Source organism: Morone saxatilis, unplaced genomic scaffold (genome assembly GCF_004916995.1).
Source record: "Morone saxatilis isolate NCDOM2014 unplaced genomic scaffold, NCSU_SB_2.0 Contig20, whole genome shotgun sequence".
Taxonomy (NCBI): Eukaryota; Metazoa; Chordata; class Actinopteri; family Moronidae; genus Morone; species Morone saxatilis.
This window is the reverse complement of record NW_023339763.1, coordinates 13,917,900-13,934,377: the sequence shown is the minus strand read 5'-3', so window position 1 is coordinate 13,934,377 and position 16,478 is coordinate 13,917,900. Positions and strand designations below refer to the sequence as shown.

At 41.1% G+C, this 16,478-nt stretch overlaps 2 protein-coding genes across 3 annotated transcripts in view; one reads left to right on the top strand and one right to left on the bottom strand.

The window, feature by feature from the left end:
- Positions 1-9,623, top strand: part of arhgap42a (Rho GTPase activating protein 42a) — a 14,007-nt gene extending 4,384 nt beyond the window's left edge. The window contains exons 4-24 of the mRNA XM_035666719.1: positions 602-673; positions 1,957-2,058; positions 2,157-2,267; positions 2,909-3,013; positions 3,485-3,614; positions 3,765-3,865; positions 4,005-4,114; positions 4,237-4,315; positions 4,396-4,435; positions 4,530-4,592; positions 4,694-4,768; positions 4,876-4,960; positions 5,041-5,099; positions 5,271-5,376; positions 5,765-5,924; positions 6,011-6,161; positions 6,792-7,499; positions 7,581-7,743; positions 8,195-8,266; positions 8,362-8,441; positions 8,833-9,623. Of these exons, the coding sequence (XP_035522612.1) occupies positions 602-673; positions 1,957-2,058; positions 2,157-2,267; positions 2,909-3,013; positions 3,485-3,614; positions 3,765-3,865; positions 4,005-4,114; positions 4,237-4,315; positions 4,396-4,435; positions 4,530-4,592; positions 4,694-4,768; positions 4,876-4,960; positions 5,041-5,099; positions 5,271-5,376; positions 5,765-5,924; positions 6,011-6,161; positions 6,792-7,499; positions 7,581-7,743; positions 8,195-8,266; positions 8,362-8,441; positions 8,833-8,921 (2,661 nt within the window). The 3' untranslated portion in view covers positions 8,922-9,623. The remainder of the gene's footprint in view (positions 1-601; positions 674-1,956; positions 2,059-2,156; positions 2,268-2,908; positions 3,014-3,484; positions 3,615-3,764; positions 3,866-4,004; positions 4,115-4,236; positions 4,316-4,395; positions 4,436-4,529; positions 4,593-4,693; positions 4,769-4,875; positions 4,961-5,040; positions 5,100-5,270; positions 5,377-5,764; positions 5,925-6,010; positions 6,162-6,791; positions 7,500-7,580; positions 7,744-8,194; positions 8,267-8,361; positions 8,442-8,832) is intronic.
- A 547-nt stretch (positions 9,624-10,170) lies between these two features.
- Positions 10,171-16,181, bottom strand: trpc6a (transient receptor potential cation channel, subfamily C, member 6a; the record flags this gene model as incomplete). 2 transcript variants are annotated; one of them, XM_035666717.1, is given in 11 exon segments in its annotated part: positions 10,171-10,463; positions 10,553-10,628; positions 10,878-10,937; positions 11,162-11,362; positions 12,270-12,465; positions 12,841-13,105; positions 13,607-13,834; positions 13,915-14,152; positions 14,248-14,412; positions 15,082-15,267; positions 15,881-16,181. In XM_035666717.1, coding segments are annotated over 11 exon segments (2,047 nt in total), but the record flags the coding sequence as incomplete, so codon positions are not given.
- Between the last annotated feature and the right edge of the window lie 297 nt (positions 16,182-16,478).

Genomic DNA, 16,478 nt, shown 5'->3' with positions numbered 1-16,478 from the left:
AACGCTCATAATGTTGGATGATAAGCACACTGTAAATTCATCAGCTTACTGTAACTGAGGTTTGTGATGGGTGTTAGTATGATATTTGGATATTTTTTGGAGTTTTTTGTAAACAGGAAGTAAATAGACCACGTACGATATATTAATATTAATTAATTAATTAAGATATTTAGTTCCTGAGATTGTCTGTTTCAGTTTGAACCCTGTTCACTTGCACAGTCATTTAGCTAATAATAATATTAAGCAAATCTCAACTTTAGATTTGCTTTTATACAACAAATTTGTGAAGTTGGCGATACATTTATATTGATTTCAGCACAGGAAGATTGTAGTTGCAGGTTTTGAATTTGACTTGTTTAATGTCAACATCTACTCTTAAATGAAGCAGAAATATCAAAAAATGAGTCTCTTTATGACCAAATTGTTAGAAAAATCAAAGACAAACATCTTCAAACATTGAGTGATCAGATTTGACAAACCACATTTTAACAGCTAGCAGGAGTTCTTATGGAACAGCGACTGAGCTGCTGTCTTTTTTTTGTTTTTGTTTTAGTATCTACTGATGACGCACTGAGCTGACTGCTGTTTGTTTCTCTCTCAGATCCAGAACGCTGATGACGTATTGATCTCCCCACTCGAGAGGTTTCGTAAGGAGCAGATTGGAGCTGTTAAGGTATATCTGCAGTTGTTAGAATCAGGTAGAACCAGAAGTGATACCTCAAAATATCACACAGTCTCTGCTGAGGTTTTACCAAGACCAGATCCAGTTTATGAAAATTGTCGCGTTCCTCAATTATCTAATACCGTGGGTGGCGAGCAGATTCTGACTGGTGTCAGTCGGTCTCTCAGTCAGTGGTCAGAATCCAGTTTGTTCGTCAGATAAACGGTGGATCACAGTCCAGTGTCAGTAACAAGGTCATGGGAACGGACGCTGGGAGGGGAGACAGGGAGCACGTCACAGATAGAGAGACAGTTGAACTCAGTGAGGCAATATAAACACAAAGTGAGTCTGGTGTCTGGTTTCAGCAGCTGTCTCAAGTCTTATAATTCAGTTTATCTCTTTTTTTTTCTCTTCGCTCTCTCTCAGACTGAAATAACAGCAGAGATAGCAATATCTTGCAGAAGCCAAGGTTTGAGAAAATAGAACTGGTCACAGCTGTGACTAACCCTGAAAGTGAAATAACAGCTCACTTCAATGTGTTGACTCCTCGGCATGTTGAATGTAGCAGGAGTGTGTGAGCAGCACATCCTCACACTGATGTTGTTGAGCAAGAAAGAGTGGCTGGACATGTGGAGTCTGGAGCTGCAGCTGTTTTGGAAAATAGCTGTTTTCCTAAATATTTTGGCAGTGTCTCTTCATTTAGATTATTAATGGTCCCACTGAACTTCCTCAGAGCTTTCTGAACCCTCGGGGCTTCATAGCTCATCCCAAGAACCATCTGAAGTGTTCAGAGACAGAGACATTGTGCAGGTGTTTGCAGGGTTGCAGGCAGTTTGGTATTTTTAGCCACGCTAGCAGCAGGGCTCTAGGGATGGCAGTGGGGCTCTGTCGGTCAGTTGGTCAGTCTAAAATATCCTGATAACTATTGGGTGGATTGCCATGACATCTTTGACATGATTGAATTGTGGTAGTAGTACAGTATTAGTAGTGAAAACTGTCAAGTACTGAAAGCTAGCATGGGATGGCTAGTCAAATTCCTGTGTTATTTACCTATTTTCTATCAGACATTTACTGATATGAAATGTTAACATTGCTATTTTCTACCCCAATCTATTTATCTTATCTGATTATTAAGTTCTTGTATGGCCTTCCTTTGTTCCAAAAACAATAAATACTCCTGTTGGCACTGGTATTGAAACATTTAAGCCCTGGGGAAATAAACTTTTATTAGCAGAAATTATTAAGTTTGCTTTCATTTATTACCAATGTTCCCTCCACATTCCTATTTTCCTCAGGAGGGTAAGAAGCAGTTTGACAAGGAGACAGAGAGGTACTACTCTGTCCTGGAGAAACACCTCAGCCTGTCCTCCAAAAAGAAAGAGTCGCAGCTACACGAGGTAAACTGAAACAACCCTAAAAATGCACACCAAGTTCCTCCCACATTTGTTAGGTAACATAAACTACTGTATGTGTGTTGATGCTGTTTTTGATGCAGGCCGATTCCCAGATGAGTAAGGACAGGCAGGTTTTTTACGACGCATCGCTGCAGTATGTCTTCAAGATTCAAGAGGTGCAGGAGAGAAAGAAGTTTGAATTTGTGGAGCCGGTGAGTTCGCATGCAGTACATACACTATGATGGTGTTTATAGCCAGCTTTAGGCAACACCGTGTGTTTTAATGCCGGGATTGGGATACACATTTCATTCCTTCTGATGTTTTTGTTCAGAAGTTGAGTTGCTGGGCCTTTACAGCTGTGACCAGTAGAGAGGGAAAACACACTCAACAATGTTTCATCACAGGAAATTATGACAGAGGAGTCTATGTCGTAAACAATGACGTAAACATGAGGTCATAATTGCAGCCAGGCCAGTAATGACCATGTGTACATTCAAACATGATCACGGTTAGACGGTTTATCCGGGGTTCTGAAAAACACATTTCACACACTACGATAAAAATGTTTTAATGATAGATATCAGTAAAGCCCCCTTCCTGTTACTGTAGCGGCACTTCCTGTATGGATATCTCTCCCGCCTGACACAGAGGGAGACGCTTTGTTGTAAAGTAAACAAGGGCCGCAAACCAAACAACAGGCCGAGTTGGGTTTTTTCTTTTTCCTTTAGAGGCTGTTTTGATTGATTGAGCAGATGACTGACAATCATTCTTTTGTAATCCTCTCACCATCCTCCTACACTCCCAAGCCCCTAGCTAACATTTTTTCCTGCGGATTTCTCCCTCTGCTCTTCAGTTATTAGCCTTCCTGCAGGGTTTGTTTACATTCTACCATGAGGGCTACGAGCTGGCCAGCGAGTTCGAACCCTATAAGCAGCAGCTTCAGTTCAACCTGCAGAATGTAAGTGTGTATGTTTACCGCAGCCCTCTAGGCCAAATCTGGATCTGACATCATTTGTAAATAGTAATTGTAAATGTTTTGTTCTATCTGGTCTACCGTCCCTTTTGAGCCATTAAGAGAAAATATTTAAATGTCAATTTCCGATGCTGCTGGCGTTACCTGTCCCAAAGTGGAAATCTTGCACACCTGATACTTCTGGCATGTTGAAACACACAATGTGAACTACTTTCAGCCACAGCTTGAACAAGGCCCGGTCTAGTACATACTTTTACTGGCTCAACTATTCTGGGAAATCAATGTACAGCTTGGATTAACAAATAAGATCATTAAAAAAAACTACCTGTGTTAAGACTCAGCTGGACTAAGTACCAAATCCTGGACAAACTTTGTTAAAGATTTTGTATGTATCATATAAATATGTATGCAAGCCTCCATTCAGTGCAGTTTCTTTTGTGTATGTATGTTGATCAGGCTCGCAATAACTTTGAAAGTACGCGTGCTGAGGTTGAGAGGCTGATGAAGAGGATCCGTTCTGCAGAGGAAGACTTCAAAGCCCCCAGTTGCTTTACCATGGAGGGATATCTGTACATACAGGAGAAACGTGAGTTGCACAAAAATCACATTTTCTCCGTCTCTTTTTCTCACTTACGCTGTGAAGATAATCAAATGCCAGAATTACACAGTCAGACTTTCCTTTGTTAAAACACATGCACGAGTGCACCAGCATGAAAATATGCATCATGTATTGTAGGTCCATTGGGCAGTGTGTGGACTAGATACTACTGTACGTATGAAAAAAGCTCCAAGATGTTCAGCATGAGTAACACGGAGTCCAGACCAGCCAGCAGACAGGTGAGCTGGTAGCACAGATGAATATCCTACCCTGTTTCTGTGCTACAATATCAAAATCTCACACTTTGTCATGAGTACTTAAAAGACATTAACACCACATGTTCGAGTATATAATGCAAACTCATCTCTCTGTTAACAGAACGGCGTGGTGAATGGTGCACCTGAGACGTTCAGGCTGCGCTCGTGTGTCAGAAGGAAGAGGGATTCAATCGACAAACGCTTCTGCTTCGACATCGAGGTGGTGGAGAGGTACGAGGGACAGATTGAGCAGTTGTGTGTCCGTAACACATGACTATAAGTGGAATAAATACATTGGGATATGGCTAGTGTTTAGATGGTGCTCGGGTAAAATAAACTCTCTTTCTCTGCAGACATGGCGTCATCACTCTGCAGGCGCTCTCTGAAGCCAACAGGCGGCTGTGGATGGAGGCAATGGATGGAAAAGAACCTGTATGAATATTTTCACTATTTAATAAAAAGTATTGTTTGATATATATTATTAAAACATTTCTTGTTCTTTCTTTGTTCAGATTTACACTCTGCCTTCTTTGCTCAGTAAAAAGGAGGAGAGTAAGTGTCCTAATTTATGCTGTTTATTTCATATATTTCATAACATTTATTAATCAGAAATGTGAGTTAAAAAACGTGAGTGTTTATTTTACAGCATTTCTCAACGAGCCAGGCCTCAACTTTGTTAGGAGGTGTATTGAGCTGGTTGAAACAAGAGGTAAATCTTACTCTGATTAAAATATTTGTAATAAGTATTCATTGTATACATTTTTGAAATATTAAGCATGTTAAAACATGTCTGTATGTGTGTGTGTGTAGGCATTACCACCCTGGGACTGTACAGGATTGGAGGAGTTAACTCTAAAGTGCAGCGGTTGATGACAAGTGTGTTTGGTAAGAAACTCCTGGCTTTCTTCTGTACTACTAATAGAATACCACGAATAGCGGGTGTATTTAAAAACCCATCACTGCAGTTTAATCATGTATTTATTTTCCTGTAGCATCCACAGCTCCCTCTGACGTACAGCTGGACGCAGATGCCTGGGACAACAAGACCATCACCAGTGGCCTAAAGAATTATTTCAGGTAAGATACAGTACAAAGCAGCTTTTTTTGAATAACACTTGCCATGAATTATACATTTGTGATTTCTCACATGCATGCAGGTGTCTGGCAGAACCGCTACTGACCTACAGACTGCATAAAGAATTCATCAAGGCTGCAAGTAAGTTCGCTTAGTGCCTCTTTCAAAGTACACAGATAGAGCATGATAGACACAGTCTGGTCATTTTAACAGTGCTTGGATTTCGTTTATTTACTACCTCATACAGAGGCACATAATGTCACCCTCTCACCACTGTGTCATATCCCTCTGTACTCTTTCCTTGTTTCACAGAGTATGACGACCAGAAGTACAGAGTGAGAGCGATTCATGCTCTTGTACATAAACTACCAGAAAAAAACAGAGCAATGTTGGACCTCTTAACCAACCACCTCCACAAGTATGTACATATTAACATAAACTGTGCTTTTATAGTTCAGTGCCTTGAAATTGTCCCTTCTGCTTGTTATTTTCTTAAAAAAAACATACTTGAAAATGCTTCAACTGGTGATATTTAATCTAGATTCATGCCACGGGGCATTTGTAGTGAGAGCTTCCTGTTTACAATTTTCTGTCGGAGGAGTTAAAAGTCATAGTCATAGTTTAAAGTTCATGCTATGAGAGTTGAAGAGTAAAGTCCGTACATGAAATAGTTTCTAGCAAGACAACTTATTCCAAACTGCAAAGCGTTTAATACTTTTACAGAGTGCAGTTAGAATTGACAACTCTTGAATCTACTCTCAAATGTTATTTAACACTTTTATCTGTGTGTGTGTCCGTGTGCGCAGGGTGTCCTCTCACAGTGATCAGAACCTGATGACTGTGTCCAACCTGGGGATGATCTTCGGCCCCACATTGATGAGGTCACAGGAAGAGACGGTGGCGGCCATGATGAACATCAAGTTTCAGAACATTGTAGTGGAGATTATCATTGAAAATCACCACAAGGTACGCTTAAGACACACACACACACACACACACACACATAAACATACATTTACCTAACAGACATGTACACTGTTTGTTCCTGTCAGATTTTCGGTGAGGCCCCAGACCTGTCAGTGCCGTTACCTCAGGCTCCGTCCTCTCGGTCGACTCCTCGTAGGAACAAGGCCATCTGTCTATCATCGGGAAAGAGGAGGGCTCGTCTCTACCCTCCGGCTCTTTGTCTGGCAGACAACGACAGTGAGTCTCTCTGAAGCTTTATCTCATCACTCATCACTACCTTTTTACTCCATTTATCTGACAGCTATAGCTACTAGCTATCTTTCAGATTTAGATTTTACATGAAAAAAACATTTTAGTTGTTATCAGTTCCAGTTTCATTTAGATAACTGTTCAAAGCCCAGAGGTATTGTATTGTATTTAAATAAAAGGTTAGAGAATAGTCAAAAAATGTATACAATTTTGTGTAGAGAAATTAATTCACAATGCCTCAGATTTACCTTGTGACCAAGACTAAACTAACTGCATACAAAGTTGTTGAACTAAAGTTATTATTATTATTATTATATTGAGCACATTTGTCATTTTGCAGTGCAGTATCATGCTAGTTCTCGAAACTCAGTTGTTAAAGCTTCAACCAAGCACCTTAATGCACCAACACAGAAGACTTTTCAAAACAGTCTGTGCTCACAACTGCTTTACGGTGCAAATAAAACATGACATTGTCAAAATGTTTCCAAAAAGTACACTTTGTAAAATGCTTGACTGTAATAAATTACACAAATGAGTTAATATCTAAAACCAGAGCAATCCATTCAGCCTCCTTGATGTCATCAGTCTGTGAGTACGTAACTTGTTTTTTCCCTCCAGGTGACACATTCAGCAGCAGCCCCAGCACGACTCCGATGGGCAGCCAGGAGTCTCTGTCCTCACACTCCTCGGAAAAGAACGGATTGTCTCAGATCTCTCCGCCGTCCTCTCCCGCTGCCGAGCCCAGCTTGTCCTCCACGGCACAGGTGTCTCCTCCCGCGTCTTCCTCCTGCTCCACGTCTCACAACTCCCCAAACAGGAAGGATCAGAAACACCCGACAGACAGCGCCTCTTCCCCTCACCTCATGCCGTCCTCTTCCTGGACTTCCTCCCAGTTCACTCCGGCCCAGCAGACTTCCTCTGTGTCCTCCTCCACGTCCTCTTTACTCTCTGCAGAGAGGACTCTGTCCGTCAAAGGAAACTCGACTGCCTCCTTGTCATCAGTAAAGGAGTCAGGATCTCCCTCCGCAGCCTCCTCGTCCACCGCCTCCATCCAGCACTCTTCAGTGGAACGTGCCTCCTCTCTCAGGGAGGGTCGACCTGTGCAGAGAGTGTCGTCCGTCTCCTCGCTGAAGAGCACTCATTCGGTGGATAAAACAAAAGCCGCCTCCTCTGTCACAGAAACCAGAGTGACGGACTCTACCTCTCCTCCTCAGCAGCACAGGAAAAAGTACAGGACTGCCTCCTCCTCCTCTTCTTCCTCCTCTTCATTATTTCCTTACCAGCTTTCCACGTCTTCCTCTCTCACCTCTCTACACATCTCTGAAGGTGAGTGCACCTCTGTAGACGTTTACGCATCCGTCACTTCCCGGTTTATGTTCGGTTCTGATTGATTGCGTCCTATCGCAGATTACAAAAGCTGCCATGGATCGGTGCAGAGTCTCATGTCGCTGGACACACAAGAGGCAACACACAAGCGTAAAACCTCACACGTCCGCTGCAGCTCAGATCTGACCGCCAAAAACTCTGAGGCCACAACAGCCAGCAATGGATACCAGAAGCCTGGATCAGTGTGAGTGTACTATAGATGTGTTTTATATTTGAGACGACAATGTGCTCTAATCATACAGCACTTCACTTTGTGCTGCAGCCTTTGATCTGTGCTCTCAGAGAAGGAAAAGAGAGAGATCTCAGTCTATGGATAGTTTAGCCCTGGAGAAAACAAGAGCACGTGGCAGGTTAAAGAAACAGCCATGTGCTCCGATTATCTCCTGGTCTCATCTACCCATTGACAAAATACTGAACCACTGGTTTGGTTTTACTAAAACTTCGAGGTATGACACATGTTGGCACAGTAAATGGCATTTAAAAAAATATTTTAATGAAAAGGTTGACTTTTTAAAGTATAATTTAGGAAGAAAACTGTTTAACTGCTTTGTTTTTAGATGCTGACATGCTCATTCACTCTCTCTCGGTCGCAACTGGAGAATGTATTCTGTCACTTTTGTGTTTGTGTGTTGCAGATTATCAGTCAGACTGCAGCAGCGTGAGAGCTCAGTATTCTCCTCAGCATTAGACATTTGTTCCTCAGGAAAGTAAGTTGATTTTGAGGTTGTTTGTGGCACAATCCTCTTTAACTTTCACTTTCTAAATTACTCTTTTAACTGATTCAATGAATGTTTTCACTTAGGGAAGCAAAGGCTCTTTACTCCTGTGAGGCAGAGCACAGCCATGAGCTCAGTTTTCCACAGGGGGCGCTGTTCTCAAATGGTAAGAGAACCACTCAGGTTTCATTTCCCCAGTTACACCTACACCTATATCATGAGATGTTAATGTTGATGTTAATTGACTTGATACAAGGATTCTCTGAAGAATACAAAATGGTTTTGTATAATTTTTTTATGTCTCTTTTTTAACACGTTTGCTGTAATTTATCATGAAATATTTTTTATGTTTGGGAACTTCCTGATCTGGACTGGAATTTAATACAAAGGACTGTGAGCCTCAATAATGCTTGGCTACTTAACATGTCTTTATATTAATAATGGGACAGTTTTGTAATGTATTCTGATCATTAAGTGTACAGTTCAGTGCACTAACTATAAGACTTTATATAAGATGAACTCATGGTGTTGACTTGCTGAGTTGTTTGTGTCTGCAGTGTACCCGTCTGTGGAACCAGGTTGGCTTCAGGCGACGTACAACGGCAAAACAGGCCTCATACCTGAAAACTACATCACATACGTGTGACACAGCCGATGATGTCACCACCACATCACAGATTAACATACAGATGAAACTTTAGGGATCTACAGTGAAGTAATACTCAAAGATACAATATATTTATCATGTAACTGTGACTGTTATCACTGAACTACTGGGGCTGGATATGAATGATATATGTACTGTATGTATATCTGACTACTATATGTGAACCATGTTGTGTTAGTAACCAGTTAATAGTACAATAGATGTTGGAATCTGACTTTTCATCCATTCCTATGTGATGGTTTCACCTAATCAACGCTATCAGCGCCTCTTTTATGTCCAGTGGTCTTCCTGCACGTCCGAGAATGCTATAAATACATAAAATGTGTCCGCGACGTTCATTGAAACAGTATTTTTCTATCAAACTTGGTAATTTATGTGTTTGTAAATAATCATATTAATGTTATAGCTGTGTGTCCTGAACAGTATGAACTGGCTGTCTTAAGACTGAATCCTGCCGTAACATTTTCCCTCTTCTGTCTGTCAGTTTTCATGCTGTCTAAATAAACACTTACCTTAAGAAGTCTGTTTATATGTATGTAGTTTATGTTTATTATTTTCTTTGTTTATAATGCATTTTCTGCAATTACCCTGTTTTATCATATACAAAACAACCTTGCTGATTATTTTAAAGGTTCAGTGTGTTACATTTAGGAGGATCTTTTGGCAGAAATGGAATATAATATTCATAGATATGACTTAAGTAGTGTATAATCATCTGAAAATGATGTTAGAATGAGACCTTTTTATGGTTTTTATAGTTGAACCGCTATATTTCTACAGTAGCCCAGAACCAAACACTGGCTTTAGATGGTTTAGATTTAGGTGTGTTTGTGTTTTGCACGTTTCGCAGCCACCGTAGTTTCTCCTTCACACTCGGAAGGGGAGATTAAAGCGAGGGAGTTAGAGGGATCTGCAGCAACACCGCTAGATGCCATTAAATCCTACTAACTGGACCTTTAATCATTGTTCATATTGCAGATATGAGGGTTATTGCTGTATGTAGTGTTGTTACAGCCTATTTACCTTAAATTGCAAGAGAAAAAGTAATCTGCAAATGATATGTATTCGTATAACTCAGTGTTTTAACTTGTGCATTCATGTGTTTAAATGTTGTTTGTCCAAATTAAAATGATTTATAATGGACTGTATTTGTGGTAGGTGAGGGAGGACAAAATACTCCAAAACTGTACATTATTATACATTATAACATATAAATCACATGTAATCATGCAATCAATAAGCTATATTTTAATTTTATATTCACATAATACATTCTCATTTCATTGTATTGATGTTTTGTCACTATCGTACTGTATCGACATTCAGTGATGAAGACCAGGCACTTAAAACTCTTCACAGTGTTATGAACAAGTCGGAGCGACTGGCAGTGCTACTGCATAGGTGTATTGATCTCTCCCAGCCTCCTCAGCAGTCCGTCCAGTGTCTCCGTGTTCTGTGATTTCTCCTCCAGCAGCTCGTATCGCAGACTGGAGATGTCCTGTTTGATCTCTTTCAGCTCACCTGAACAAAAACCCCCACAAAGGCGTAAAAGAAAAGTTTTTAAAGTGGATACAGCAGATTCAGTTTCAGTATAGTTGTGTTGATTTTACCTTCAGTGATCTTGTCGCTGTCTCTGTCTGCCTGGGCTTTGATAATGTAACGCTTTATCAGTCGCTTCATGATCTTCTGCAACCAATGTTGGAAGTACAATTAACAATACTATAATGGGGAAAAATATATGGAAAAAAAATAGTCCCACAATCCAATTTTGGTTTAGGTAAAATGTTTATAGTCCAGACTCTTTCAGAAAAATTATTCAACTGTTGCATTAACATATTTGCTTTCTATATAAAACCAATTCTGCAGCAACTACAGATGAGTAAAAATTAGTAAATGTTGTGAAACACACACACACACACACATACACATACATACCTGATATCTGGTTGGCCTAGTAGAAGTACCAAATGAACCAGAATTTTTGCCTGCTCCGAGCTGAAAGATTAAGCTTAAATTAATTAATTTTGACATTTCTCAGGTTAAACTTGTCTTCAGGTCTGAGGTGGAGCCTGTGGTGCAGCAGTAAAACCACTGGGAGGCGCTCAGTTCCGCCTTTAAAGCTCCACATGGTAGTATCATGCATCATGGGTTTATGAATTAATATTGCACAAGCTGAGAATGGATACGTGCTGTGTGTATACATCCATATTGTGAGGTACCTGGTTGAGTTGTGTCTCAGTTTTCTCCTCCCTGTGTCCTGCCACATGCCGCAGGAGCAGGGACTTGATGGCCGTAGCCAGTCCCAGCATAGACTTTGGACTGGGGACCAGGTTAAAGGGCACAGGGAGCGTCCTTCCCTCCTCAAAGTAGGAGAACCAGAGTTTGGCCCGAGCAAACTTCCACTCAACATCAGCATCATCCTAAAGAAAAGAGGGGAAACAAACTGGTTGGAGAAGAAACCGCAAAACACACCACCAACACCACTGTAGCTACTTTGATACAGATTTACTGAACAGTTGCAGAAATGTATTTGTTAATGTTTTCTTGCTGAGTTAGATAAAAAGACCAACATCGCTCTCACGCCTGTACGGTAAATAAATAGGTGCAGCCAGCAGCCTGTTAGCTTAGCTTAGCACAAAGAGTGGAGGCAGGGAAACAGCAGCTCCTCTGAAGCTCACTAATTAACATGTTAATTATGTTGTTGGTTTAGTCCATATAAAAATTAAGTTGTGTTTTTTATGCCCAAATATTTCTTCCTTTGGAGCAGTGATGTCCTAGACCACAGAGTATCGACAGCCAGGCTAGCTGTTTCCCCCTCTTTCCAGTCTTTGTGCTAAGCTAAGCTAACCAGCTGCTGGCTGAAGCTTCATATTTAGCTCATAGACATGAGAGTGAAATCAATTTTCTCATTTAACTCTCTGCAAGAAAGTGAATAACCATATTTCCCAAAATGTCGAACAATCAACGAATCAAAACACAAAAATTCTAAAAAGCATTTACTGTGCTAGCCAATCAAAAAGAAAAGTAAATTAAAATGCAAAGGGTTTTTTATAGCTAAAAGTGGTTGTAGGTAGATTTTGTATATTACATAGGGACCCTTTGATCTAAATGTATTGAACAAGCCTCATTTTAGACAAAACAGTGACGAATAAAGTAGTATTGTGGTTTAACTAAATTTTTACTCTTTAAATTACTTTACTCCTCTCCCGCCAAAAACTGAAAACATATTTGAACTACATGTGAAGGTAGGTAATGCTTTCTCAGGACATTGTCCATAACTGTGAGCTTGTATCTGAAGCACATGGTGATTCAGTATCGATGACGAACCTCAATCTCCTGGAAGGAACTGTTAATCATGGCGATGAGCATGTTGAGCAGCACTATCACCATGGTAACGTTGTAAACCCCGTACAGCACGTAACCAATGTTTTCGATGAATTTGTGTCCGTTATTAATCACGACAGACCTGACCTCGGACAGCCCGAATATAGCCCAGAACAAGGTCTTGAAGCTCTCCTCCAGGCTGGACGGACGCACAGAGAAGGAAAGGGAGGGAAACGAGAGGACAGTTATTTTTGAACTAAAACAAACCATTAATCACCAGAACGTTAAAGATGCTCTGTGAGAAAAGCGACAGAAGAAAAAACAGTTTTATACATTTCTAGATTGATTTCTAAGTTTTTGGGTAGCTATTGTAAAGCAGTGGGTCCCAACCATGGGGTCTGCAATGGATATATCTAAGTGGGTCACAATATGATTAAAGGGATAAATAAAAGATAACAATCTGATCATTTCAATTTATTTTGTAATTTTGCTTTTATTTTGAAATACAGAATATATTTTTATCTCTTCCAGCCCCGAAAAATACCTCAAATAAAATAATATGTGCATGTCTCACGTGGTGAAGGCATCATTCTGCTTCGCCCCCAGGTAATAAGAGTACAGGTTGAACATGCCGATCATGAACGCCAGAAAGACCAAGAGGAAGATGACCATGAACTTGAAGATGTCCTTGACGGTCCTCCCTAAAGAGATCTGCAGTGGACCGAAGCTCTCGTTGGCTGGGAGGATGTAAGCTATCCTGGAGAAGCTCAGTACCACTGCGACCGCGTACAGGCCCTCTGACACCAGCTGGGGATCTGACGGCAACCAGTCGTTACGCGCTACAAAAACAGATTGTGAATCAGTCAGCAAACTTCAGTAGTTCTACTTAAGTAAATTCTTTCTTTGTACGCAAGGCAAGTTTTACAGTACAAAGATGGCTGCAGTTATGCTTTTGGATCAGAACAAAGAGGGTATTTTATTTATTTGGTTACAATAGGACACCACTTCAGACATTTCACAGAGGATGTATGGAACAAAGTCACTGGATTTCAATTCCTTATAATTAATTTTGGGGGATATTTCTGTTATTCTGGTTTGCCTTTAATGAAGTTACTTTTGTAAATTTTATCTTGTCTGTTATTTTCATGTTTTTATTCAATTTTCCAATAAAAACAGGAAAAATTCAGGCCGAGACTACTGGTGTTTGGCAGCCATCAGTATGTCCAAAGGGAACACACGTCACAGAACAGATGCTGCTATATATGTTTACACATGAAGTACATGATGGTATTTTAAGTGTGGCAGTCTGTTAGTCTGTGAGGATGTGTGAGCATGCTCACCCTGTGTAAAGTAGTGTATCTCAGGAGGCAGTGTGACATTAATCAGTGTTGTGTAGTGTGTGTGTACATAGGTCTGTGCTAAGTCAGCGTGTCTCAGAGTGGAGAAGCGGCAGCTGAAAGAGGCGAGGAAGATCGCCAGCATTCCAAAGTCCAGGAAGTTCCACGGTTCGAGCAGGTACTCCCCCGGCCCTTGACTCCAGATCTCCTTCACCTCGGCCCAGATCATACCTGCAGCAGCACAAGTCAAATGATGTAATATACAGGACGACATCAAGGAATTTCCATCATAATCTCAATCTAACTCTCACCCATGACCCATGAAATGATGAGGACCTCCATCCATGTGAAGGGCGTTGTAGTCATGCGGAAGAGCAGCAGTGGGTCGAGTGGGGGTCCTCCTGGGTGCTGATATTGAGTCATGTTAGGCAACAAGGTGGTGCCTGCGAAACGGTCGGCAGCATTTAGAATCAGAAGACCCAGAAAAATTGTAAAGGATGAGGCGTGGGCCACAAACTTCATGAAGGGGCTACGCATCACTTTCCCCACCTGAGCGAGAGAGATGAAGCGAGAATGAGAGAAAATGTCCTGCAGGGAGTTAAATTCCTAGGGTACTGACATTTGTGAGCGTAAAGGCTACATACTCTGCTGCACGGGGCAATCCAGTAGGCAAGAGCCAGTCCAGGCAGTCCTATGGCCACCGCCAGCACCACCAGCAGCTTGATAGCAGTGGTTTGTTGTCTCAGGCCAGGCAGATTCTCATACCAGATACTCAGCAGCTGCTGCTGGCAGTTAGGATGAGCCACAAACTAAAGGGCAAATCGACAGAGAAGGAAACAGGGATATATTAAGGGTTGGGTGAGAGAACAAGTTTCAAGCAACAGTATCAAGCCAAATGTTTATCACTTCTGTGAAGTGTGAACATACAATAAATACTGATCCTTTCATTGTAACAGGAATGGGCCAAAGAAGAGAAAGAATCATGATGCCAACAGGAAGGGTTTCCAGATTAGCATGCTGCAGACCATTAACTGCAATCATTTTTCAATAAAGAAAAATATCATTAGTTTCTAGATTGCTGATACCGTTTTAAAAACTCTTTGTAAGTTCAAGGATATTGTTACTTCAAGATTGCTCAGCTGCCATTTTTAGAAGCTGCCAAATACACATGATCACTATAATAATCTAATAGCTTGTCCTCTGGGATGGCTTTTTAGTGAAATCAATGTTTTTTGACAGCAGACTCTCACATCTTAAATCTGATTTAATGTTCACTGTGAGTCTCACGCAGTTCAACAAGCATCTCAATGCTCTACAAATTGATTACTTGTTGACAAGTTTTATTGACGAGAAGTGAAATAAATTGCTGGAAATCAATATTAAATCATGATGGTGATCCTTTTCTCCTGTTATTATTTCCTCTAAAACATTGGCTTTTTCTTCCCTTTGTGCCATCGCCTGTTTGTTGGCATACTAACCTTTTTGAGCTCGTACTTGATGGCTAATTTCAGACGTGTGAGGGAGGGGCGACCTGGTAAATCATAGCTGTCTTCAGAGTCGGTTTCTCCGCTCAGTATGGCCTCCACCTCCTCGGTGCTGCGACAAAGATCCAGAAGGCCCACCACGTAGTCCTTACACTGGCTCGACAGACAGCAGTAGTCGTTCTACAAACACAATGAAGAAAAATGTGCTGCAGATGTGGTCGGAGGCTGGGGTTAATTATTAAATGTTGGATGCAATTCTGTGTGCAAAACTGAATCTGTCACTATTACAATCACACTTAAACCTCATCAAAATAGTTTGTAATTATTTCTGTAAACAAATAACAGCACATCCAACCCCTCTGACAGCATCCCACCAATAAAAAGCAACACATAAACCAGGATTTTGTGGGAAACATGTTTCTAGGTCTTAAGGGAATATATGGTGATTGGCTCAAGAAGCAATGGCACCAACTCTGGTGTAACATAGAGGTCATTTTAGCTCTGATGTGTGCCAAACCAACAATGTCAACAGTGACTACAAGATCTAGATCCTCATCTGTTTTATACTTCCTCTCATAAAATGTTTATTGACAGCATTTACAAGCAGCTGGTTGGCAGTAACATGGCAAATGTACTTTTTGTGTACTTGACGATGAGCTGGTTTTCAGGGCACGTGTACAGCAGCACTAACAGGATGTGACCATTCATTCATTACAGAAACAAGGCAGACACAGCTTGCTGGAGTTACATCATTGGCGTTGTCTGTGTCCCAGTGTTTCTGTAGGATTTGTACCTTAAATTCTTTCTCAATATTAGCCAGCATGGCCAGTTCGTTGCTGAGCTCCAGGGCTGCCAGCACCGGGTCCTCATTGGACAGGGAGAGGTAAGCAGGACTGGCGAGTCCTCTGTAGGCGTTGATCCTTGATCGCGAGTGGCTGAAGGAGTCAAACTGCTGCTGGTAGTTACAGGAGTCGCAGCCGCAGAAATAATCATGAGGAGGATCAATGCGAGCCCCTTTACTCAGCAGGGTGTGAACTATTTCATATTCCTGGCAGTGCGCTGCAAGGATCACTGGAGTGACATCGTGAGAGAACCTGTGGGAACATACACACACATAAACAAGATCATATACGTTTACATAGCAACTAAAATGACTAAGCAAAGGCATTAATATAACAATAAAAACGATTTCATAGTCTCCTGGCATACATAAACCATCAGGGCTTTATAGTTCTGAGAGAGGGATCTTCTTTCTGTGGCCCTGTTAAAAGGGTTTTTTGGGGAGTTTTTCCTTCGAAGAATCGAGTGTCCAAGGACAGAGGAGTGTTTTACAGATTGTAAAGCCCCCCTGAGGGCAGTTTTGATTTGTGATTTTGGGCTATATAAATAAA